Raw genomic sequence first — 26,707 nt, 5'->3', positions numbered from 1 at the left:
ATGTGGATTTAAGTCAAATACAATTTAAGAGGAGCTTGACCTTATGAAATAAGCTCCTTTCAGTAGTAGAAGTTTGTTGAGGTGGGGAAAATGGGGGCTGGGAAATGTTGTACTTCTATTTGCGTTGTGTTTAATATTTTTAAGCTTAATTTTTGAATAGTTTTCCAGTTTTGTGACTGCCGCATACCTGAAAAAACATGCTAAAATTGAACCTGCCGCTGGAAAAAAAAACAACCATTTTGTGCTTACCGTTTTCATTATTAGTCCATTAATTTGGACAAAATCATCCCAAAATGGAATGTATAGGTAAAGCTTGAGTTGCACAGTAAATAGTCAGAGGCTAACTTCAACTTGCTTGATGAAGTGTTCTTTATATGCACTGAATCAGTTTGAAATGTACAGTCTTACTCACACACCATAAACCAACAGGAGCAACAACCCAGATGCTTTCCTCACTCAACCAAAAATAACACAAACATGTAACATGTGGAATACACTATGTAACTGTTCCTCACAGACTATGCGAAACACATGGATTTGCAAAACAATGGTTTTTCTTGTGCAAGACATGCTGGAAACCCACAGCACAGCAGGTTGGAAAGTTAAAATTAGTCTAATTATTGTTTTGCATGTGCACTATATGAGTGTGTATGCATTTTTTCTGAAACCATTCTTACTTGCTGTTATTTTTGGTTGTACAATGAGCGAGGGAGGGGCGAGCGCATCAAAACAGGCATTTTTTTAATGGGCATATCAATTACTTGCATTACTCAGTTTTTGGTGTTTGCAAGTGGTCTGGGGTGTAACCCTTGTAAAAACCGTTATCTGTTGTACTGTAGAAATGAAACTTGAAAGTAGAAGTAGTAGTAGTCGTGGGAGTATAATATAATATACAGCTTACACAATGAACATGACAAAATTGTGTCCAAAGTGTCATTATTTAGTGTCAGCACCATATTTATTTAGCAATGCTTTAATTTCTTGGGCAAGGAATCCACCAGAGCTGCAAAGGTTGTTACTGAATTTTTCATCAACTTTTCCGTGATGACATCTCAGGTGACATCGCTGGCGGATGTTAGACTGGAGGCATACTTGGCCACTCCATCACCTTTGGCTTCCTCAGCAAGCACTTTGAAGGGCTTGTTATGTTGGAAGTGTCATGTGGCCCAGTTTCCCAAGGGAGAGGGTGAACCGGAGCATCCCAGTACCAGTAGCACTCGTGCGTCCCCTGGCCATTACATTTAAATGTATGCATGACACAATCACCTTGACACTCGCTTGAGTTGTTGGCGAATTTGATAATTAATTGCTGTGTGTTGTGTCATTGTCAGTGGAAAGTAAATCTATATTGCTATACAAGCTACTAAAGTACATTGTTACATTTCTAAAGTATTTTCTTTTGGGAGGATATACTGTATTGAAATGGTTGCGGACATAAGACGAGTGTACTGTACTACTGTACTGTAACTTCCTATGGAAGGTTTCCAGACAATTCTCATAACTTTTCGTCATCAACTTTTTATCTATCTAACAACTGCATTCAAATTCCTAATTCTTATTTTTTTAGAGCAATAAAGCATGCATCTTAATGATAAATAACAGGCATATCCAATACAGTCATGGAAAAATATTATTATGTCTGGTACGACTACAGGTATGCTACATGAGGAATACAATGAACACAACATCAACTGTCAATGCCATAGCTGTTAATGTAAGAACTTTTGTTTTTTGTTATTATCTTGAAAACAACAGAAATGGCTAGATATAAGCTCTGCAATTAAACTCTTATGAGCACCAGTACCTTTAGCTGTGCCAGGCATTAAAGAACAACAAATAAACTCAAATCCAATTTTTCCATGACGGTATGTGGTGTGGTATTTGATGCTCTTCCAAATAGCGCTGCTGTTTTTGCTGTTAATGCTAATTGTATAATAGTATTGTTTTGAAAACTTTAAAATGAAGCAAGGCTTGGCCTGTGAGGTGATGGAGGTGATCAGCACAGTCAGTTCCTCACCTTCCTCAGAAGTTATAAGGTGACACCAAAATGTGGACTCTGGCCACATGCTTTGCTTGAAAGGTGCGGTCGGTGTATTCTGACATGTCCACGTCCACGCTGATCTCCTGCGGCCCGTGTAGCTGCTGGACCAGTATCAGCTCGCCGGTTTGTCTGTCCGAGCGCTGCATGACAAAGATGCCTCGGGTGTTTCCTCCTACGATGCCAAAGCGCAGGCTGTCAGGTCCCGCCCGCCCAGGGCCCCCCGCAGTGGCCATTCGGAAAAGGGTTGCAGGTGTCTGCAGGTTGGAAGGGAGGGAGAGGTAGTGGAAGGAGACGGTCTTAGGGGCAAGGTTGCAGGAGCGGCTGTCCATGGGGCAGGGGTTCCTCTCGCACTGACTACACAATACAGAAACACATCCTGTTAGAGGTAATACAGTATAAACCCTGTAGGACAGTAGTACTGTATACAACTCATTTAGAGCCTTCAGGAGAGGTAACACCTACTGTACATATACAGGAAGCACTTACAAGACCAATCTAGACTTTCATCATAGTTGTGATTAGTTTCATTATGTGTTTTTGTCATTAAAATCAGCATCATACTGACGATTTCCCTGCAGATCCAGTTCTACACCACTGCAAACTGCAAATGACAGATCTAAGCAATGCTTTGCTTCACTCCAAACCTTTGCTTGCTCCTTTTGCTGGCACACTGCTGCTAGCAAAAGTAAGTAAGTCAGAGCACAGTACGATGTTTCAGCGCTTTAGAGCAGGCAACTTGGCTTGACAAATGAGGTTGTAATGTTTCTCAGCAATTGGGACAACATTAAAGAGAAAAAAAAGAATGTTCGCCAGTGAGGTTCTGCTGAGCATGCATGCTCTTGTCACATCTGGTTTGCGTCACTATTACACAGTTTTTACCACAAAGGACTTCTCATGTGGCTTCTGTGTGCGTGTGTGCAATCATCTCCTCCTTTGAGCTGCCCTCTCCATGGTTGTTAATGATGATAAACCCCCACCAGGCATAACACTGGGTGCATTAATAAAAATGATGCTCAGTTTTGTTAAAAACATTATTGGGGTTGTAGTTTGCAGTCATTGCTTTTCTGAAATTGTGTTTACCAGAAATTAAATGCACTTACGTTACTGTGCGTATGTTTACAAATGGTGTACTTAAAGGGGGCCTATTATACTTCTTCCACTTTTCTGACCTATAAATGTAGTTAGAATGTTGTATTGTCGTGTTAAACCATACCAAAGTATCAGATAATGAGGTTTCCGCATTTGTTTGCGCATTTGGGCCCTGTGAGCCCTAAAAGAAGTTTGGGATGGCTCAAAACGCTTTGTTTCAAAAGGCGTGGTAAAACTGTCCCTTTGGGATGTCAAAGAGGGGCGGACTTCCTTATATGGGCGTGCCCGGAAGCAGGCCATGGGTGGAATAAATTACAGCTGGAATAATTGCAGATTCTGACCACAACTCAATACAGAGGGTCGAAAAATGAGCATAATAGGTCCTTTAAGTATTGTAGTATTGTACTCTAATCTGTTACTGAATAGAAAATACAGCAATCCCTTGTTTATCATGGTTCGATTATGTGATAAATGAATTTCCGGCAATTAGAATTCCTTTATAAATGGAATATTTTTGCAGTTAGAGGGTTGAAAACCTGTTTACGACCTTCTAAACATGGCTTTCAACATTATTAGAGCCCTCTAGACATGAAGTAGCACCCCAGTCACCCTTAGACCGGTATTATCCAATACAGTAGACATAATAACAGAAAACCAGTGAAGACATAAATAAGACTCATGCTTGTGTGTGTTGCAGTAACTGTGTTCCGGTGCTATAGTGAAGAGAATGAGGGGCGCACAAGAAGTGATAATTGGGCGTTGAGGTTTAGCTTGGCTTAGGTTACTGCCGCAACAGTCATTCAAACCGGCAACCTGTTCTTCCATCAATCAGACTTGGTGCTTGTGTATCTCGCCGGACATTACAGTAACATCACTGACCAGTGGATAATACTATATACATCACAATGTCCTTGAATGCCTTTATTTAGTATTGGGAAATGTCTACTTTTGCTTCAGTACTCTAATACTCTTTCTACTTCTGGTGATTTACCTCATTTAACCCTGACTCCAGAGGAGGGCCAACATGCTATGTGTTCCAGTCATTTTCATGGCTGATTTTGGTTTACAGTAATTTTCAGTTCGCAGAGGCCGTAAGCCAGGGGTGCTCACACTTTTTCAGCATGCAAGCTACTTTTAAAATGACCGAGTCAAAATGATCTACCCACTACAAAAATGCAAAACATCTATTTATTTTCAAATGTATTAAGGATTATTTGTACGTACAATGTATGGTGATGTACCTTACATAACCAAATGAGCCAATATTGCAAAACACACATAATTAACTATTAAAATTTTTTGTAATTACCTGAGTTTACTTTGATGACTTGCACTGAATTGAACCAGCCAGGGATGCATAGTCCAGACAGTAGCTGCTGATAGCCAGCCTCAAGCACACTTCCAAATGTTTATCAGTCATGGATAATATCCGTATCACAATATCCGTATAATATTCCATATCCGTATGGAAGTGATATGTTTTTTGCCTTTTTACTTGGTCCAGTTTTTGCCTTTTTACTTGGTCCAGCTCCTTCACTCATTTTAGTGACCATAAACTTTAGCGAGGGCTTAAAATCTCGCAATTCGCCGACTAGCTTAGCACTTTGCATCGTTGTTTACGCATGAGCGGTGACCTAAAGGTCAAAATTCAGTTGTCATCTGACTGGTTGTCCTGTATGTCAATCAAGTAACGGCAATGGATGATAGGCTGACATCGTAAGTTCTGCTGCACTTAGGACGTTGTTTGATTTGATTGGTCACCCGAAGGGCAACATTCAGTTGTCATCTGAATGGCTGCCCTGTATATCAATCAAGTGACGGCATTGATGCTGGGATGATATTTTTTTAATGTCACGCCGCGATCGACCAGTACCACCTCCGCGATCGACCGGTAGCTCGCGATCGACTTAATGAGCACCCCTGCCGTAAGTTGTCATGTCATCAAGTAGAAAACACATCCAAACATATGCAGTACATGTGAGCATCTTATTATTAATAACGACATACCCTACTCATCCAGGCATGCACTGCACACCTTCAGGTCCATCCCACAGCACAACACACAACACTTGTGTTGACCATACCTAAGATAATATGAGCCAACATCTATGAAATCAATATTTTTCTTTCATATTTCGCTAGAGGTCATCCCCAAATGTAGACCTGACTTACAAAGGGGATTTGGACATGGTTTGAGGATTATAAACAAATCAATTCTACAATACATTTGTACTCCTCTTTCCTGCTATTAGTCAAAATGTCCCCCAGGAGCCTTTCTTCTACATTTAGCATAAAGTTACTGGATCTTTGGACGATGAAACACATGCAAATAAGTTAAAAGCACATACAAGGGAGATGTTTTGACGTAGGTGATGTTGCCATGGGAGCGCGGACAGTCTGGGTTGACACACTGAAAGCCTCCCCCCGTGTTGATACATGTTGTTCCTCGGCTACAGTTGTGCTGTTGGTTTAAACACTCGTCCACATCTGGAAGACAAAACAGCAGCGGCATGTAAGAGGAGCGAGGGGCCGGGAGCCAGACCATCCGCAGTCTGAGCGGTGCTGAGCTCCAATTGTTTATTTGGTTTTTCGGTTCAGTCTCACAGAAACGCTTCGTGTCCTAAAGATCCTTTCTGCTGGGAAATGGTGAGGTCATTCATTCCAGGGCCAAACATTGTGTTCAAAAAAGTCTCAGAATCTCAAAGGTCTCCTATTCTGCTAAATTGACTTTGTAATCATGTTCCAACAGTAATATGTGGCCCGGGAACATGTTTACAAGCACTAAACATGAGAACGAGAATGAGAATGAGATGAGAATCTCCCTTAGTTGTGTAGAGAAGAGACATGCAAAGTTACGGGTTGCAATGACATCATGAAGAAAAAAAAACTTCCTCGTGGACATCCCACCCCCAATTTGACCCAGCTGATGAGCCACCATGTGTACCACTTCACAGAGGACAGCGTTGTAAACAAACAAAAAAAGGCTTCAAATCCTGGTACCTCGCGTGACGTTGCCTGTTAAGTACACAATCGTTTACTATGTTAGTCCTAACATTGTTGATACATTGTTGAAGCTTTTTGTCCCTGTAAGTCACAGAGTAGCCCCCCTTTTGGTGCTGCCACCCAGCTAGTCAGGTGTGACGCTCCTCGCTAGTGAATGAGCCTTTGTCCCGCTGTACCCTCTTGTCACTCACCCTCACAGCTCCGCCCATCTGGGAGCAACTTGTAGCCACTGGGGCAGGAGCAGTGGTATGAGCCGGGGACGTTGACACATTCATGAACGCATAACGTCCCTCCCTGGTCCAGACGGTAGACTTCACACTCATTGACATCTGTTAAAAACAGGAAAAGGCAGACATCTCAGGACCGACCATGCAGGGGCTGCTATACACAGGATGGCAGGAATGTTTGGGATGGAGGAAATTCACCATATTAAAACACATACTGGAACAAACATATGTGGAGACTGTTTCTGTCTAACATTTTGCTCTGGTGGGCGGCACGGCGGTCGAGTGGTTAGCGCGCAGACCTCAGCTAGGAGACCAGGGTTCAATTCCCACCCTCGGCACATCTCTGTGTGGAGTTTGCATGTTCTCCCCGTGCATGCGTGGGTTTTCTCCGGGTACTCCGGTTTCCTCCCACATTCCAAAAACATGCTAGGTTAATTGGCGACTCCAAATTGTCCATAGGTATGAATGTGAATGTGAGTGTGAATGGTTGTTTGTCTATATGTGCCCTGTGATTGGCTGGCGACCAGTCCAGGGTGTACCCCGCCTCTTGCCGGAAGACAGCTGGGATAGGCTCCAGCACCCCCCGCGACCCTCGTGAGGAAAAAGCGGTAGAAAATGAATGAATGAATGAATGTTGCTCTGGTATTATATTATATATTATAAACAAGAAATACATAATATGCCTTATAAATGGAAATTTTATATACAGGCATTTCCTGTAGAATGTGAGAGACTTTTAAGTAGAAACCTCCCCAACCTGCATAAGATGATTTAAACATTGTGTTGTTAATATGTTATATATATATATATATATATATATATATATATATATATATATATATATATATATATATATATATATATATATATATATAAACAATAAACCAAATAAACAATTGGAGCTCAGCACCGCTCAGACTGCGGATGGTCTGGCTCCCGGCCCCTCGCTCCTCTTACATGCCGCTGCTGTTTTGTCTTCCAGATGTGGACGAGTGTTTAAACCAACAGCACAACTGTAGCCGAGGAACAACATGTATCAACACGGGGGGAGGCTTTCAGTGTGTCAACCCAGACTGTCCCCGCTCCCATGGCAACATATATATATATATATATATATATACATACATACATACATACATATATATATATAAACATATTAACAACACAATGTTTAAATCATCTTATGCAGGTTGGGGAGGTTTCTACTTAAAAGTCTCTCACCTTATATCTAAGGGTGAGGCAACCCCTGAAGGGAAAAGCCCAAAGAGAAAGAAGAAGAAGTCATTGCATTGTTTGTTGTCCATTGCAATGTGAATGCTCACACCCGAAAAGCACCTGTTTCTTGTGCGGAGTTACGGTGTCACACCACAGGTCAGTATAGAGTTGAAAGTAATCCAGTAGTAACGAGTATCTCACCTTGGCAGATACTATTGTCAGAAGTGCCACTCATATGGAAGCCTGCATCACAACTGCAGTGTTGGGCTCGGTTCACTTGGGCACAGCGAGGTTTTCGGCTAAACGCTGGATCGTTCATGACACTCCACTCAGGAGGAGCTGCATTTTTTTTTTTTAAAGTACAAGGTTTGATGTCAGCAGCTAAATGAACCTGCATGATTTATTGAGTGGATGTTACCTGTCTGAGTTTGGTGCTGGCAATGGGAGCCACTCCAGTTCTGGGAGCAGGTGCATTTGTACTGATTGACACCTTCCACGCATGTTCCTCCATTTTGGCAGGGGTTACTTGCACACTCGCTAATGTCTGACCACAGGAGACAAGACGACTCAGAATAAAAAAGCCTTTTCTGTCCTTTTTGACATGAAAAAATAAATCTTGTAATATGTGATTTTAAAATACATCCATAGTTATTTATGATGAAAGGCAAACACATACTTAATTATTTTTACAGCACAATTTTATTTCTCAGGGTCTATGATTCTACTGCCAAAGAAGGGCAAAATCATTCTGAATTATTTGTGTGAAACTGAAGAACAGTTTGTCTCATAAAAATAGTTTTCATGTTTTTTCCACCCATGTGTCTGCCCCTCTGCCATGTCCTCAAATGATCTAATGCGTTTTTTTGGTAGAAATTATGGAATAACTGTCGTATCCGGATTAAATACAAAACAAAACATTTGTATGCAATGGAATGAAAAATAGTGATACTGTTGCACAAGAGTCAGTAGCAGTGAGCTCTGGCACATGACAATGCTACATTAATAAAGCTACAAAAAGGGTCAAATTGTAATCAAACACAGGTATTTACATAGTGCAAATCTGATCAGACAGCCATTAAAAATACAAATCACCACTGCATTGTGGGGGGACTTACATTCCAGCACCCCCAGCAAATGCCGTAAATTGTGAATAATTGAGACGCCCATAAAGATATATGTACAGTCATCCCTTGCTTCATTGCGTTTTTTCAAAAATTAATAAATGATTGCTGTTTCGTGGTTAACTATGTCCTATTATTAGTCAAAATATTGAAAGACAATGTGTATGTAGTATTCTGGTCAGTAGGCATCAGTAATAAGACAAGACATTGATGAGCCATGGCATGGCATATCTTATCTTATCTTATCTTATTACATTAGATTACCTTTACACTGCATGTAGTCGCCCATGGCATATACGACATGTTAAGAGTGAAAAAAGGTTCTCCCAGTCTGTATGGGAGTGGTATATTTTTGGCTTCTTAGTCTTTCTTTCTCACTTTACCTGAGTGAAGTAAATAAATTGGAGACTAACTAGTTAGCTCGCTAGCATGTGAGGCTTAACGAACAGTAGTAGTAGTATAAAAGTATAAAGGTGACTCTGGTGTTGTTTCATGTCTAGAGGGCTCAAATAATGGTAAATAAATTGCATGCATAAAGTCATAAATAGGTTTTCTATGAAAGTATTTACAATTCATTAATATTGAGTCCTACTATACAGAAATTCACTTATCATTGCTGGGTCTGGAACAAATTATTTTAATAGATGTATTAATAATCCAATCTCTTCAAACCTCCACGCAATGAAGCCGCAGTATAATGGATGACAACATTTTGATTGGCCTCTCTGGGGGACTCCATATGTCCAAAACATTAAAAAGCCAACTTCAACTGACGGATATTTTTAAACTCATTGAAACTGCAGTTTTCTTTTCCACACTCTATCACACTATTGTCTTTTAAACATGGCTAAAATTAGACAGCTGAGGCCAGGTAAAAAAAACAGGAACAGAGACAATACTGTTGCAGTCATACCTTCTCAGGTTGCTGTAAGCATGAGTGTCAATAAATACGTGTTTAAATAAGTGCACCCCTCTGCATTTTCTGGGACGAAATGTGCTCCGGCTGCAGGCTGATTGGGCTATCAATAGCATACTTAGCATACTTTAGCATTATCAGACCATAGTTTGAGTATCATTTCAAGTCTATATCTTGTTTGGTGGGACAGTGCTATGCAAGAAACTTGAGCGAGAGAGTGAAAGGAAGATGAGGGAGCATGTGGGGGCAAAAGACAAAAACCTGGCAGGGAACGTATTCCACTGTGGTATGAAATGCAATACAGGTGTTTTTTTTTATGTGTGCTCAGATACCTAATACCACTTTTAACAAGATCTTCTATCAATATGTCAAAGTATGTTTTATCCCTGCTGAGGGCTTCAATTGGATCTGGACGATTGACAATATTTTGAATTTGAACCGAAACTGAATTAAATTAGAATCAGAATTCAGACTACAAATGGAAAAATAAAAGAAATGGAACTTAATTGGAAATGAATACAATTTAAGTGAATTGAAGTGTAGAAAATCAAGTGAACATTCTCCCAAATCAGTTGTTCATGACAGGTTAAGTGCAGGTCAATAGGCCTCACCTTTACAGAAGGCCCCCTCTCCATTCCACGTGCCGTTGTCCTGGCAGACACGTGTGGCTGAGCCCACGAGGTGGTAGCCCTGTGAGCAAGTGAAATGCACCTCATGTCCGACCAGATGCTTGGAGCCAAACTTGATTCCGTGATTCGGTTCTTCCAGTGGGGGGCAGGTGGTGGGGGCTGTGGGGTAGAGAAGAGGGCTGATCACATGTGGAGAACAGTAACATCCTCTGGCATTCCCCGCCCGGGGATATGCACGTGTCACTGGGCCGTCTAAAATGCATCCATTGATCTGGAAAATGCATAATACACACTCTGTATATTACATAACATTCTAAAGTGACTTCCATTTGGTCTTTCATGGCACTTATGCTTCCTATACCTATGGAGATTGGGAAAAAGCATTTAATAATGACTCATCGGGTCTTGTTCTTATGTGCCTTGAGACCATTTTTGCTGTTCAATGTTTTCCAGATGAACAGGATAAGCTTCATGTCAGAATTACACCACATGAGAAAAATGCGTGCATGGAAACAAGAGAAAGACTTTTTTTTATGATGAAATCATGAATGACTGAACCATAACAACATCTTAATTGACCAATTTGCCTTTTTTTTATTATTAAACATGGCCTTTCACTGACAAAGCAGCCAAATAACACGATTCCACTTCCTCTTCCCAGTGGCTAACACAGTCAGAGATGACCTTGGATTTCTTCAATAGAAAACGTCTGCTGTCAAGGCTGAGAGAAGACTTACTATTTGAAGGAGGGTATTAAATATATTCAATATATTTGTTTTTTTTGTGCTCATTCATCCATCTCTGTTCTACACCACTTGTCCTCACTAGGTGTATGAATATGAATGAATGTTTGGTGGTGGTCGCCATAAGTAATAATAGTAGTAATGTGGCAGCCACATTACCGTTAAGACTACCCCTGGGCAGCTGTGGCTACAGATGTAGATGACCACCACCGGTTAGTGTGTGTGTGTGACTGAGGAGTGAATGAATAATGGGGTCACTTCATTGTGAAGCACTTTGGGTGCTATTATTATTGATAATAATAACAATATTTTTATACAAGACACTACGCTGAACAAAGGGAAGGCTACAGGCTTCAATAGTACAAGCCACAGGGATTTTGTGATCAGCGGTGATAGGCATATACTGTACCCATCACATGATTTTTTTATGGAAATAAAAATGGAAATCTATACAGATCGTTGGCCGATCAATCAGAGCATTCCTACACTATGAACAATGTTGCTTATTAATAGGTTTTATGGACATAATTAACTATCCATCTATCAATTTCCTGTACCGCTTATCCTCACGAGGATCGCGGGAGTGGTGGAGCCTATCCCAGCTGTCTTTGGGCGAGAGGCGGGGTACACCCTGGACTGGTGTCCAGCCAATCACAGGGCACATATAGACAAACAACTATTCACACTCACATACATACCTATAGGTATGAATGTGGACATATGGACAATTTGGAGACACCAATTAACCCAGCATGTTTATGTTTATGTGGGAGAATTAACTAATAAATGATTAATTATTGAATTTAAACCATTAATAAAAGAGTTATACTACATATTTTCACGAGTTATATTCTATTTCATTTCATTTTGATTCAGTGTAGAGCACTGCAAACTACAACCATAATAAACATATTGTTAAATAACTTTTTGACATTGACCAGGATTATTGTCTTTTTAATTTGTGCATTTGGTTACATTTGTCGGACATACAGTCAGAAAACAAAGGTGAGTTTCTCTCTTACCAGCTGACTGGTCAGCTTGAGGCAGCTTGGAGACAGAGTTCTGTAATGTCGCCAGTTTTGACTTCATGATCCGGAGGCCTTCTGTAAACCGAAGCTCCTGGACTTTCAGAAACTTATCCATCTGTCGCAGCACCCCAACCACCTGGTGCTTATCCATGCAGGTCTACGAAACAGGTAACAAATACTTCTTTTTCTTTTTTTTTTACGTGCAATGCAAGCCCAGCAAGGCAAATGTTGTGGCTGATGTCTGGAAGACATATGTCCAAAGTATTTGGCAAGTCAAAAGGCAGCATGACAAGTCAAAGTCCATCTGATGACACGAATTGACAAAAATGAAAATTGCATGGGTGCCACTATAGCACTTCATGTGAGTAGTTGTCAAGCTGCATATAATCCTTCCTGTGAGGTTTATTAATCACATGGTCAATGGAGTACTTTCTTAGAGGCGGCATACCTTGAATTCCTGTACTCATATTTGGGGGGGGGGGGGGGGGGCTTGGTACAACAACAACTCGCTTCGGGACGTTCAAAATCATCATTCACATACTTGTGACCTGTGCTAAAATGCTTTCATGCCCAAGACTGTGGGGAAATGTCTCCAGCAGAACTCATATCCAATGCTACAGCAACCCCCCCCCCCCATCATTTTGCACAAAAAATATGATTTCACAAATAGAAAATAGATATGTCACACAAATGATCTTACCTGAACTGAAGCATGGCTAGGGGCAGCAGACAAACACAGCAAAAGCAAACACCTGCACCAAAAAGACATCTCTCCACAAGTCCAGTCACAAGTCAAGTGTTTTTCTTGTGGCACTTCCAACACACAAAGTGAATAAGAATTATAGTGTGGCTTGGGAAGTTTCAATGGGATGCTCATCAGGTGTCTGTAAAGATGGATTGGTGCTGTTGGAAAGTGTGCTCTCGGAACTGTGCACACCGCCTCCTGTCGATGCAAGGATCCCTCCCACCAATGTACAGTCTGTAGTTTTCGACATTTTCACGGCGTGGAAACAGCGGCGAGTGCCGAATTAAGTGTAAAAAAAAGATGCAGACATTTGTAATCATCTGTAATTGCATCTTTTCTTTTGAAATGGTGATTCATTTCTTCCTGGTTGTCACCTTAACCGCTTAGTAAACAGTATGATACGCTCTGTAATTATGTTTGGTTATAAAGAATACATAAAATACCAGTTGAGATAAGTAAGTTTTATTGTGACTACATTTATCTGAATTTTGCTTTACTGTGTTTACACTTTTTTGCAGGGTAAAAGTGACACCTAGCGGTCAAGTCTTGAATAAAACACTACAAAGAACACGGCTTCTTTACGGCTCTCACTTTCACAATCCTCCCAAGTGTTAATTAAATACATAAATTGTTTATTTTAAATCAAATAAAGGACGGACAGCTACATGTTTTCACTAATTTTCTTTTGACAAAGTGTGAAATTTAAACGTCGTAATCGCTTGCAGATGTGTAATAACTGACCTAAATTATAGCCAATAAGAAACGCCGATGTAGTGACACAGCTGAAATTCCACCAATCACAGACTGATTTTGTAGCATCCGGTTAGATAGAGCCGACTGTACAAGGATCCCTCCCACCAATGTACAGTCTGTAGTTTTCGACATTTTCACGGCGTGGAAATAGCGGCGAGTGCCGAATTAAGTGTAAAAAAAAGATGCAGACATTTGTAATCATCTGTAATTGCATCTTTTCTTTTGAAATGGTGATTCATTTCTTCTTGGTTGTCACCTTAACCGCTTAGTGAACAGTATGATACGCTCTGTAATTATTTTTGGTTATAAAGAATACATAAAATACCAGTTGAGATAAGTAAGTTTTATTGTAACTAAATTTATCTGAATTTTGCTTTACTGTGTTTACACTTTTTGCAGTGTAAAAGTGACACCTAGCGGTCAAGTCTTGAATAAAACACTACAAAGAACACGGCTTCTTTACGGCTCTCACTTTCACAATCCTCCCAAGTGTTAATTAAATACATAAATTGTTTATTTTAAATCAAATAAAGGACGGACAGCTACATGTTTTCACTAATTTTCTTTTGACAAAGTGTGAAATTTAAACGTCGTAATCGCTTGCAGATGTGTAATAACTGACCTAAATTATAGCCAATAAGAAACGCCTATGTATGACACAGCTGAAATTCCACCAATCACAGACTGATTTTGTAGCATCCGGTTAGATAGAGCCGCACTGGAGGATAGATACGCGGAGGAATACACAATCTGGGACTGTGTACGGCAGAGCTCAGTGGCCATTTTGTGGTGATGTCGCTGTTGAGAAATCCCGTGAAGATGCTGAAATCAACGAACATGGTTACAACACTGATTGTTTCTCCCTCCGTCTCCTCTCTTCTTGCAACATGGCAGCTGTCAACCGACGGGACATTAGCAAAGCGGGGTACCGAGCTGTGCTCAGAGTTAAAACGACATTGATATGAAAGAGGAGGGTGTCTGTACACTGTCTCTGTGGAGACATGAAACACCGTGAGTTTTTTTTGCTCCAGTCTGAACATCTTCCAGCATCTGTCACAACACCGCGCCTCATTGACTGGTTGAGTTAATGCACTCTTGTACCGGACTGAGAAGTCAAGCAGATTCGCTTTCCAATGGCCTCTGTGAGCCTTGTTTCCAGTCCCCCAGCCCCCGTTCTTGACAAAAACATGACAGACTCTGAGCTGGCAGGGGACGCAAGGTCGAGTAACAATCTTATGCATTTTTTAACACCATAATCTGTGCCTTTCAGTGCTGTGCATCGACGTGCTTGTTTTGTTTTTTCATCATTTTATACATTTTCCATGATGACCCCAACTCTATATAATCCTTGCATGCTTTTTGGTGCATATTAGTCTAGCCTTTGGCTTTCCTTTTCCCCGTCTGTCAAATTGACTAATTCACGATACGTCATCGTCATTTGTGTGGTGGTTGTAGGATGAATCCATGGTTGCATTGTTGCCATCTGCAGTGAACGATGCAAATGATGACGTAACTGCCACGCCCATTGTTGTCATTGCAGCACCCTCCCCCTGCTGGTCAGTAGTCAGTACAGCAGAGGTAGAGTTCACTCGGGGCTGAGCTGCATGAGGATAATAATGCCGTGCTACATTGTAATTTTTTACATTAATAGTTTTATATTATATTATAGAGTCCAGACCTGAACCATTCATAAAATGTTTGTGATTTGTTTTCCTAGAATTTCCCGTTATCAAAAAAACTCATCCTATTTTAATGCAAATCTAGACCGAAAAAAATGACATCAGTCATTAGTATTAATGATTTATTACGTTCATTTATTAACCACGTATGTACTGTATATTCGGTTCAACTTTAACTTGTGTCATTTAAAGGCACTGTATGCAACTCACTTTAAATTACATTGTTTTTAAAGTGAAAAATATAAGACCACCACTACCGGCTACTGTAATTACTATCAGTGATTTGAAAGAACAGATGTACAAAAAAAATCCACAATTACAAACTAAACAGTTTGTAAAATTGCTTGTTTGGCCCAAATAAAATAACTACCATTCATAGCTGGCAATCAGCACTGGTGGTATTCAAGCACATATGCAAAAGCTGTCTCAGAGAAGCGGCTGATATTCAATGATATCTAAAGTGAAGAGCTAAACTTTGCCAAATTGCTATTATTAGGTGACAACAAACCCACATTTTATATGATATGATTTATGATATTGGTGCCATCTAGGCAGCTGGAAGGCCCCACTACACTGCCCCTTAACAAATGGCCCATTACTCAAGTCTGCATAATTACTGTAGGTTGGACTAGGAGCCCAAATATATTTAGATAAACATAAAAATAAATAAAAGCATAACAATATATTTAGTAAAATGTAATAATTGCTGTCAGGGGTGGGAATAATAACTTTTATATGATTGATTTATTGTTAGGTACAGTATTTGGTCAATTATGTGACCTTGATTATTTGTCTTAAGTGATTGAGGCAAAATGGAGTGCAGTAATTGACTACAGCCAGCAGAGGTGCACAGTCTCAACTAGATTGTCTAAAGGGAAACAGATAATTCATGCGAACAGATCTCTGGACACTCCTTCAGGCAGCATCTCTCTGCTAAATATGTATTGAAACAGGAGTTCAAAACATTGAGATTCTCCCATATATTTGTAGATGAACATTATATGAACATACATTGTTAAACTCTTTTTATAATGGCCCCTCAGGGAGGATGGAGAGTTGGAAGACGGAGAAATAGATGATGAGGGGATCGGGATTGAGGAGGAAAACAAAGAGGTGACCAAGGTGAATGAAGACAAAGAGAAGGAAAAAGAGAAAGAACGAGACAAGGCAAAAGAAAAAGATGAAAAGTCATACAGACACTCAAGGAAAAGATATAAGAAGACCAAAGAGAAGAGGAGGTCCAAGAGGAGGAGACGGGACAGACAGAAAGTAAGCTTTGCAAATTGGGCACACATTAAGATTAGATTTTGAATGAACCTTTATTTCCTTCTGCCCTCTCCTTAGCGTCATTCATCTTCAAGCAGCTCCAGTGACAGCTATGATTCAGACTATGACCGACCAGAGAGGCCCAAAAACAGGCAAAGTCATGGACCTGATCTGGTGAGTTCACATTTCCAAATTGACTTCTTAAATTGATGCTGACAGGAAGTGAGTCTCACTTTTGGTTGGTTTTCTAGCATGCACGGGATCCGAAAGGATCACGTGGCAACTCACACAAATCTCCACCTCACAAGAGCAGTGATTTTGACAAATACAGCGATTACAGCGACGACAACTATGACTATGAAGATGAAGACGATCATTACGACGATGACATGTCCGAGTACCCGCAGTCTAAAGATTCACCATCCAGCCTGGGAAGAGGACGCCATGGAAAAGAGCAGATGGGGAAGAAAGGCGGCATGAGGGGCATGAAACAACCACAATGTGAGCATGCACTTTTAAAATAATTATGTAAAATACATTTAGCAATAGATTCTTTTTGTCTTCAGTTGGGCAGAGAGGAAGAGGCAGAGGGAGCGCACCTGGGAGAGGACGAGGGATGCTCAACAAGAACAAGAAGCTGAAGGGAGGAAAACCCTGGGTGGGTCGTGGAGGACGAGCCCGAGGAGGAGACCACGACATGGAAGACATGGCTACAGTATGTTCGTCCAAAAGGATTTTAAAAAACGTAAGTATTGTGAGACACTAACTTGTTTCCTTTTATTTGACAGGATGTCAAAAATTCTGGTTTTCAGAAGAAGCGTCTGATTATGAGCAAGGAGTTTATCAGTCAGCACACAGTGGAACACAATGGAAGATACATTTGCAAGTATTTTCTGGAGGGTCGCTGCATCAAGGTACAATACCCTTAAATAATATTTTAATTCAACCCAACCAGGAGTTTTCACTGCTTGAAACATATCTTCCTTTGTGATGGGGAGGTGCATGCAGCAAGGAGGAACCCCATTATAGTTATTTCACTTTAGTGCAAGCATTTTACAAGGTGCTTCTTTATTTCAACTACTGAGAGTTTACAACGTCACCAAGGCCAAAATTGTCTCATTTATTGTTTCACTCAATCTGCTGGATTTGGTTGGTCATTTTTGGATCCTCACCAAAATACAGTGGGTTTTGCGCTGCAGATTTCTGTAAATTTGTCTAATATAGTTTCGATGCTAAACAATGAACAACCAAATAATCACATTTGGACTTGGTGCAGGTAATAAAATGTGCATTAGCTACAAATGTCATATGATATTTGCATGCCTTTTCTTACATAAATGATAACATCTTCCTCTAGGGGGAGCAGTGTAAGTTTGAGCACGAGCTCGTCATACCAGATAAGAAGAAGGAACTTTGTAAGTTCTACCTCCAGGGATACTGCAGTAAAGGAGACCATTGCATTTACATGCACAATATCCGTAAATGATGATCACATTTGCATGACTTTGTAAAGACAACCGTTCAATCAGGCTCCTTAATTTCTGACTGAACATGAATATCCTTGCAAGTTCTTCCACACTGGAGCCAAATGCTATCAAGGCGACAACTGTAAATTTTCCCATGATGCTCTGACTGATGTGACCAAAGAGTTGCTTGATAAGGTGAGACATAGTCAAAACGTACTCTACTAAATCTAACAAAACCACATCTAATATACCGGATATATATTCTGAGCAGATCATTAATACTGAAGATGAAAATGCCCGTGAGGATGAGTTGGAGCTGGAGGACCTGAGGAAACAAGGCATTTCCCCACTTCCCAAGCCTCCCCCAGGTGTGGGCTTGCTCCCCACGCCTGGTCAAAATAGTCCAGATGGATCCTCTTGTCAGGCAGGGAAGAAGATCCCCTCCCTCTTCGAAATCAAGGTTCAACCTACAGTTGACTTGGTGCAGAAGATCGGTTTGAAGTAAGTCATATCTGTGGCAGATATGTCTAGCAAGCCCACCTCAAAATAATTTTGTATTTTCAGTGAGTCCAACTACTCCCAGGATCCAAGTGAAGGCAATGGTGCATCAGAGGAAACACAAAGTGGTGTGGTGGTTTCGTCTGGATCCGATGCTCCTTCTGGGTCACCTGGTTGCATGGGGTACCCAGCAGGACCACCCATGAGTGCCCAGAGCCCTCCTGGACAGCAGCCACCCCATGGATACCCAATGCAGCCACCAGTATTTCATGGAAACATCAACCCTCAGATGAACATGCAAAGGCCTCCTTTCTCTACAGGACCAGATCTACAAATCCTGCAAAGCCTTTTGGCTTTTCCATCGTTGGGTCAGAACCCTCTAGAATTGCTCAGTAACTTGCTTCAAAACCAGCCCTCAGGCCATCAAGGTTTGTGTCCTGGATTTGGATGATCACTGTTACTGTAAGGAGGCATTTTGTGTAACTTTTGTTTCCATAGATGTCTAGATAATATTTATGACATGTTTTATTCGAAATACCCCATGGATCAAAAATTTGAGCACAGTCAAAATCCCCTCTAAACAGCCCTTTTCAGAGTAGACGTTTTTAAACCTGTCCAGTCTCGGATCACCAGCTCCTGTGCTGGCCCTTTAAGGGTCGAGCAAGTGAGTCAGGGAGGGACCAGTAGGGAGAGTGAAAGCAGCTTAGTGTGTGGTCACACCTTGAAAATGAGAATTAATCCACTGATCTGTGATCTGTGATCTAATCTGCCAAACACTGCAGCTCTTCTTTGCTTTTGGTTATGGCATGAAAGTGGATAATGGCAGATAATGTCTCAGGGTTCTTCCAAGTCATTGGCAGAGAAACTCAATGCAAAGTGACATATGTCACAGTGAGCCCAAAATTTCAAGGGCCTAACTTATTTTTGTATGTTGTAGCAGATCCTGGCATGACCATGATCCAGAACATCCAACAGCAAATAGGTGCAGACGTTCAGCTGCAGTCTTTGCCTCCAGCAGTGCAGAAAGCCATCATTCTACACTTGACACAGCAGCAACAAGAGTCAAAGCCACATGGGAATGATCCACAGCGAGCTGAGAGTCAAGAAGATAAGAACAGAGGTGAGCATCCTCTCTGGGTCCAGATATCCAAGAAGTATTGAGGTCTTATTTATTTTTTAACTCCAGATGACACAACAAACTGGTACTCGAGCGATGATGAGGATGGGAGCAGTGTTTCCTCCATCCTGAAATGTCTGAAGAGGCACAGTGAGAGCCAGCAGTCGAAGACCACAACGTCTGCCCCAGCGGCACCCTTGGGGGACCCTCGGCTTGTTAAGGAGAAAACTCAACCAAGTGACCCTCGGGTGAAAACAGACCCACGGCAGCGACCCAGCGATATGAAAAATCAGTGTGATGCTGCTTTGGATCCACGACTTTCCAGGGACCCAAGGAAAGTGAGACCCATGGAGTCAAGCTCCTACCGCCAGCAGAACCACCCTGTTGCCCAAAAGCAGCACGCTGGAGATGAATACGAGGAAGGGGAGAGGGAACTCCGAGACAGAGTAGCCCTCATACCATTGGAGGCCACTCCGGGTGTGGTGCTGTGTGATCCACGGTGCCAGCTGAAGCAGTTCAGCCACATTCGGGTGGACATTCTCCTTCAGCGCCCTGCCTACGCTCAAACTGTAGTGTGGGCCCCTGAGGACCTAATCCCATGTTTGATACCCAAACAGGAGCACTCCATCAATCTACCCCTGCCGCCCCTGATCGCTGATGCTCAGATGAACAGAACAAGTCTGCCAGAGCATCCTCCCGCCTCCAGCCCGCCGCCCACTGACCCCAGACTGGCAGCCGCTCGTTTGAAGGAGCGTCTAGGTCGACTGCAATCTGGGGGTTCCACGGAGAGACCAGTAGATCCCCGACAACAAAAGAATCTAGACCCCAGACTCAAGCGTACAGGAAGTCTGGACAGCAAGCTGATGGGTCAGAAAGAGGCCTCGACAGGGGGAGGGGTTGTGGATCCCAGGTTGCAGAAGGCCAGTGCAGGCTCCTCCCTGCCTGAGAGGCTGCCACCATATGCACCTCGACTGGCTTCCTCTGGGGGCGTCCTGGAAAGCCCCACAACAATCCTGGGTGGCATTAGTCTGTACGACCCCCGTAGTCAAACTGAGCCTGTCCGGAAGGATCAGGTAGAGCCTCCTAAGAAAGTGGGTATTTTGAAAAATCCAGTTAAGAATGACACTCCTCCGCTGCAACCTACCTCCTCAAGTCAATGCCGTGGCTCTTTGGAAGAGACAAAAAACACAGACTCAGCATCTGATCAGTCCCCACATGTCAGTCCACCCCCAGTTTCATTGGACTCAGCTGTTACACCCCCTGCAGTGCATAACTTGCCCGTCCAGGCCCTGGCGGGGTTGATCCGACCCCAGTACAGTGACCCTAGGCAGGCCAAATTAGCGGGACTGGGCTCTGCGGGGGCACAAGAGGAGGCGTCAGAGAAGGCAGAGAAAGAAGTACTTACAGAGGAACACAAGTATGAGGAGGTTGAAGACAGGACTCTCAAAGATGTCTTCAAGACCTTTGACCCCACAGCTTCTCCTTTCTGTCAGTAAACTCAGCTGATTTTTTAATCGACGAGAGGTCAGTCATGATTAAGCTTTATAACTAATCTATTTGTGTACATTCACGTAGATTGAGAAGCAATTTCAAAGTGGTCATGTTAAACGGATGGTTTGGGAGTGAGCATGTTTATCTTAAACATGAAAACTACTTGGAAAAAGCCACATTTTAAATAGGGTTCACTCAGCCTTTATCAGGTAGAGTAGATTTATTTTTTTTTTACTTTCATGCTTTATCAAATTCTTTACTACAAAGTGCTAATACTTCTGTTCACTTGGATGGATTTCTTCTATTTTTGTGATTTTAATCCCCTGTTCTGCCACATGACAGAGAAAGATGATTTCATCTGATTGTGCAAAATAGTTGCTTTTTCTGAACTTGTGTTTACAATGTGGGAACATCCTTTTACATGTAGTGTCTCATTTTAAAATGTGTATAGTATTGATTCTTCTATTGAATAGGGTCGACATGAAGCTGGGGGATATTTTATAGCTTGTAAGTAGCACTATAAATATAAATGACACGTGCATCCAATGAAAAAAAAATGTTTTACATGTTTTCACTTTCATATTTTAGCCCTGGAAATAATTCTGAGAGATTGCAAGAGTAATGTGTGAGTAATAGATATTTAAGCCATTCGTACTTTTGGGTGGATGTTTTGTTTTCATGACTTTTAAATCAAAATGCATTTTTTAAAAGTACATATAGTACATTGTTTTTAAGTGCGTTCATGGATAATCATGATATTTCTCTGCATTTCAACATTTTTTAAAACAATATACTGTACATATCACAATAGTTAATAAATGTTATACCACAATCCTACCTAAGTAAGCAATGTGTTGGTATTGATATTACACCAGCTGCATTACAATTAGCTATGTGAACCACTACACTATTGAAAACTATAACCACAATAATAGCCATATACAGTAGTATTCCTATCTCTTATGATATTGTCAATCAAATTGCTGCAACTACACTAGCTGTGAGTATATTGTGTACTTATTAGTAGTTTTTAGAGACACCTTTCCCTTGAAGCAATAACTTGAAGCCATCTTGCACCGGAGACACCAGACTCGGTTCGAGAGAGTGCGATGAGATCTTCCTCAAACCCAGCTCGTCAGTTTGTGGGTTGGACGTCTCCTGGGCTCAATGGATCGCCAGGTTTCTCTTCCATTGGAAACACAAGGCCATGGCCTCAGCTTCAGCTGAGTTTGGGTCGGGCTGCTTTAAACCCTAAAACAGAAACATTACCTCAACCTTTAAAGTAGTGTCATACTAAAAAGAGCCGAGTATGTTTGTTAAATTACTGTGATGCAGACTGTTTCTGCAGCGTGAACCCCTCGCAGGACTGTCTGGAGAAAGTTCTGCGTGTTCTTCACCAGGATCTCATCAGATGATTTGCAGCCAGGTGTTACAGCATTGACACTACAATATATGAAGTTACCGTTTGTGTTGGTCCGGCTTGTGTTTTGCTTCTAACCTGGAGAGGATGCTGAGCTGGTTTGTGATGGTGAGAATCTGCTCCACGATAAGGGATAGTTCCTGTGCACACTGTTCATCCAGGCAGTGATTGGCTATGACTTGAATGAAGTCAGTCACTGATTGGCAGTTTGACATCACAGCTGCACAGACAAATGCCTCTTTGTTCTGAAGAAAAAAATAAACACTAAAGCACAAAGACAAGGTACAAAGCCGAAAGACTCAACTCTTACTGGTCATTACCAGTAATGGACCTCTGTTCCTCAGAAACTGAGTCATGTGGTACGTTTCCGCCATCTTTCTGGTATGCTGGACGATTCTGTTATGTTTGGGATCCCAGCTGTAACTTTCTTGCTTCAGAAAAAAAGGAGGTGGAGGTCAGTGAAAAAGCATCTTTGGAATGAGAAGCAACCTACAAAGAAATATGGACAAATATTGTGTGAGAACACAAAAATATTTACGACATACAGGCAACATGCCTTGTAGACCTGCTCTGATCTTCTCCTTTGCCTCTTGGTGAATAGGGTTAGGCTTTGGCTGACCAGCACTGAATCTTAACCTCCAGGTTAAATGTGTCGCAGAAAGAGCCAGTCTGGACAACAAGGCGCATCTCACTGATGATATCAGACATCAGAAAACAGAGATGGTCATTGATGGACCACAGGTTGGAACTTGTACAGATGTCCTGCATGTAGCTGAAGCTCTCTTCCACTTTTTTGGTGGCGGCTTTTACATTTTCAAAAAGCAAACTAGCTGATTGTTCGAATCTTTGCTGTGCTTCTTCCGCCACATAAGCCATTTTGAGCATGTTGTGGAGCACGGTGTCATAACTGTTATTTTCTTTGCTCAGACGCCCAGAGAGCTCTTTTCATAATGATAACATTTCTCTGAAGGAGCTCTGGCTGAGCAAGTTGCATGACACTTGGGATCACACAGAGGTCCTCCGCAGCTTGAAGGTCAGTCAGAGTAACTCTTTGGACTTAAAAAACACATTTACAGGTTAGACCAGGGGTGGGCAAACTACGGCGCGGGGGCCACATCCGGCCCGCCAAGTATTTGAATATGGCCCGCTGTTCTTTCCAAAATATTTCATTTAAACTCAACATACAACCTGGCATCATGGCTTGAGCCAACCTTTTGATGGTTGAAGTAGCTGTTTCATCAATTTCGTAATAATAATAATAATAATAATAATAATAATACATTCATTTTCTACCGCTTACCCTCATGAGGGTCGTGGGGGTGCTGGAGCCTATCCCAGCTGTCTTGGGGCGAGAGGCGGGGTACACCCTGGACTGGTCGTAATAATAATAATAATAATAATGATAATAATAATAATAATAATTAATTTTCTACCATTTATCCTCCGAGGGTTGCGGGGGTGCTGAGCCTATCCCAGGTTCTTGGGGCGAGAGGCGGGGTACACCTGGACTGGTCGTAATAATAATAATAATTTTATAATGCACTTTACATCAAATAAATGATGCCCCTCCCCCCGTCAATTTTCACGGCCTCCTGTAATCTCAGTGAGCTCTCTGATCAGCTTCTCAGCCATGTGAAACTGCTGACGGCACACATGAGCCATATATGGAGAAAATTTTGTCCACAAAGCCTAGCAATGTGCCAAGCATTAAAGCACATCACACTAAATGTGTTCCATAAGTGCCAAATGCTCTTCGGATGCCTTCTCTGAGCGAGTGGAGTGCGTTTTTGGACATGGCACACATGTGGATATATATGGAGAAAATTTTGACCACAATGCCTATAGCTTGTTTGAAATACATTATCACAGCGAGGGAAACACTTTGTCTCATTTTCGCTCTAAATGCACAGCGGTGCTTCTCAGCCACGTGAAACTGCTGCACCTATGAGGGGATGCAAAGTTGCGTCAGGCACACTTGGAATGAGCCTCCTGGCACCTTCCACTGGCTCGCAGTGGGCCGCCGTAACATCCTTTGCTCACAATTTTTATCAGAGTGAATAAAGTGCATTTGCAAACAATGGTTGTGTGTGCAAGCAATAAAGCACATCACACTAAATGTGTTCCATAAGTGCCAAAACGCTTTTCGGAGGCCTTCTCTGAGCGAGTGGAGTGCTTTTTTGGACGTGGCACACATGTGCCATATATGGAGAAACTCTTTACCACAAAGCCTATAGCTTGCTTGAAATACATTATCACAGCGAGTGAAACACTTATTCTCATTTTCGCTCTAACTCCACAGCAGTGCTTCTCAGCCACGTGAAATTGTTGCATATAGGTCTGGATGCGAAGCTGCGCCAGGCACACTTGGAATGAGCCTCCTGGCACCTTTCGCTGGCTCACAATGAGCCACTGAACATCCTTTGCTCGAAATGTGTTTCAGAGTTAATAAAGTGCATTTTCGAACAATGATTGTGTGGGCCAAGCAATAAAGCAAATCACACTAAATGTGTTCCATAAGTGCCAAAACGCTCTTCGGAGGCCTTCTCTGAGCGAGTGGAGTGCTTTTTTGGACGTGGCACACATGTGCAATATATTGGGGAAAATTTTTAACACAAAGCCTATAGCTTGCTTGAAATACATTATCACAGCGAGTGAAACACTTTGTCTCATTTTCGTTCTAACTCCACAGCAGTGCTTCTCAGCCACGTGAAACTGTTGCATATAGGACTGGATGCGAAGCTGCGCCAGGCACACTTGGAATGAGCCGCCTGAACATCCTTTGCTCGAAATGTGTTTCAGAGTTAATAAGTGCATTTTCGAACAATGGTTGTGTGTGCAAGTGTAACTGAGTTAAAAATGCACTTTATTATTTATTTTCTAAATGCGTGAATTTATTATTATTTAGTTATTGTGTGAATTTTATCTCAATGTGTTATTTATTTTTGTTATCTTGTTTACTCTATTTCCATTGCTTTCTTTGTGTGTGCTTTATTTTATCCTTTCACTTCTGCTCCTCCCGGGCTTCCGTAGTTGGCCTCAGCTCTGGTAGCACTTCCTCTCTTTGCCACACAACGTGGTTGCATTGACGAGGGAAAGTTCAGTTAAACAGCTGCAGACAAAATGTGTTGTTTAGTTTAAGATTTGGTCATCTGTGTTGTGTATATTGTTTTTATGTCGATGTACTTGTCATTTCAAGTGGTTTTATGTTATTTCGATTGTTGGTTTTAGTTAAAAGGGCTTCTTTTCATTTACATTTCTGGCGGGATTTGTGTTACATTCCCCTTCTCTCCCCCACTCCGTTACTTATGTTGACCACTAGTCGGCAGTGTTGTGAAACTTTGTCAATATAAAATCTGTGTGTTGTTTACCAATAAAACAAGTACTTCCTCTCTTTGCCACACAACGTGGTTGGCATTGATGAGGGGTGCAGAAGTGGAGGAAAAAGAACTTTATTTTCATTCTTTTGTCCATCAGAAACCTAACAAAGGCCGTTACACTGGTGCCGTGACCCTTTGGATTGCCAGATCAGCTTGATGCTCATCGCCGTGGATGCTGTGTTGCCGTCCTGAGCCTCATTACAAGTTTTCTGGTCAGGTTTTTGAAGGACTGAGAACCTCGTCCACACACGCGCTCAAGAAGTGGGATTCCTCTTCGGTATATTGATATTGTAAATGTTGCAAGCCACCTTACTTCTTTAATCACTTTGCTATTACGTGAATCCACAACGTAGGTACATTTGAGGGCTTGTGGCCACCAGTAATCTGACTATGGATAGGTTTGCTACTCCCACTTTACCTAAAGGTAGGGGTGTTTGGTTCCCCAATAATGTTGACGGTGGGATTGTGGGACATTCGATGTTCATGCCTGACGGTTGTACAGACTCTGGGTTACATCAAGGGTCAAGCTGTACTCCTGTGGGTGGGATGTTTGCAGGGGGTCCCCAAACTTCCACTCCCCGCAGTGATGTTGGTACCATACATCAACTCACAGACATGGTGGGTCAGTTAGGTGCCCAGATAGGTGAGTCCATTGTTTCAAAGCTGATGTCAGCTGGTGTTGTAAACTTGAATGGTGACCACCACACATTCTCACCTTCTCAGGCGACTCAATGTGATGCTACCCGACATGAACCCCCACATGTGACAGTACATGTTAAGTCTGACAAAGTGCTACCGACATTTAGGGGTGACAACAGTGACAAATACTCAGTCCAGGACTGGATTGACTTGACTAAGACTCACCTCAGAAAAGAAGAAATTC

At 41.9% G+C, this 26,707-nt stretch overlaps 2 protein-coding genes and 1 long non-coding RNA gene across 5 annotated transcripts; 2 read left to right on the top strand and 1 right to left on the bottom strand.

The window, feature by feature from the left end:
* Positions 1–384: 384 nt before the first annotated feature.
* Positions 385–12,997, bottom strand: LOC131108052 (fibulin-7). Its single transcript, XM_058058793.1, has 8 exons — positions 12,713–12,997; positions 12,007–12,169; positions 10,224–10,400; positions 7,994–8,119; positions 7,777–7,914; positions 6,325–6,462; positions 5,479–5,617; positions 385–2,395 (listed from the first exon to the last, which is right to left on the bottom strand). The coding sequence occupies exons 1-8, from the start codon at positions 12,887–12,889 to the stop codon at positions 2,023–2,025; spliced, it is 1,431 nt and encodes a 476-aa protein (XP_057914776.1). The 5' UTR covers positions 12,890–12,997; the 3' UTR covers positions 385–2,022.
* Positions 12,998–14,220: 1,223 nt separating this feature from the next.
* On the top strand, positions 14,221–21,876 carry LOC131108098 (zinc finger CCCH domain-containing protein 6). Of its 3 annotated transcripts, none has more exons than XM_058058868.1 (12): positions 14,221–14,521; positions 16,233–16,458; positions 16,534–16,629; positions 16,707–16,956; positions 17,022–17,170; positions 17,244–17,369; positions 17,813–17,929; positions 18,009–18,116; positions 18,193–18,422; positions 18,486–18,847; positions 19,357–19,539; positions 19,606–21,876. In XM_058058868.1, the coding sequence occupies exons 1-12, from the start codon at positions 14,472–14,474 to the stop codon at positions 21,030–21,032; spliced, it is 3,324 nt and encodes a 1,107-aa protein (XP_057914851.1). In that variant the 5' UTR covers positions 14,221–14,471; the 3' UTR covers positions 21,033–21,876. The 3 variants fall into 3 exon arrangements, with proteins under 3 accessions (XP_057914851.1, XP_057914850.1, XP_057914849.1); XM_058058867.1 differs by having other exon boundaries at positions 14,221–14,729; positions 19,360–19,539; XM_058058866.1 differs by having other exon boundaries at positions 14,221–14,729.
* Positions 21,877–22,870: 994 nt separating this feature from the next.
* LOC131108099 (uncharacterized) lies at positions 22,871–25,817 on the top strand. The gene is made up of 3 exons (XR_009120405.1): positions 22,871–22,963; positions 23,049–23,480; positions 25,137–25,817. It is a non-coding gene; the product is annotated as an uncharacterized LOC131108099 (long non-coding RNA).
* The last annotated feature ends 890 nt before the right edge of the window (positions 25,818–26,707 follow it).

Source organism: Doryrhamphus excisus, chromosome 20 (genome assembly GCF_030265055.1).
Source record: "Doryrhamphus excisus isolate RoL2022-K1 chromosome 20, RoL_Dexc_1.0, whole genome shotgun sequence".
Classification (NCBI taxonomy): domain Eukaryota; kingdom Metazoa; phylum Chordata; class Actinopteri; order Syngnathiformes; family Syngnathidae; genus Doryrhamphus; species Doryrhamphus excisus.
This window is presented reverse-complemented; position numbering and strand designations above follow the sequence as displayed.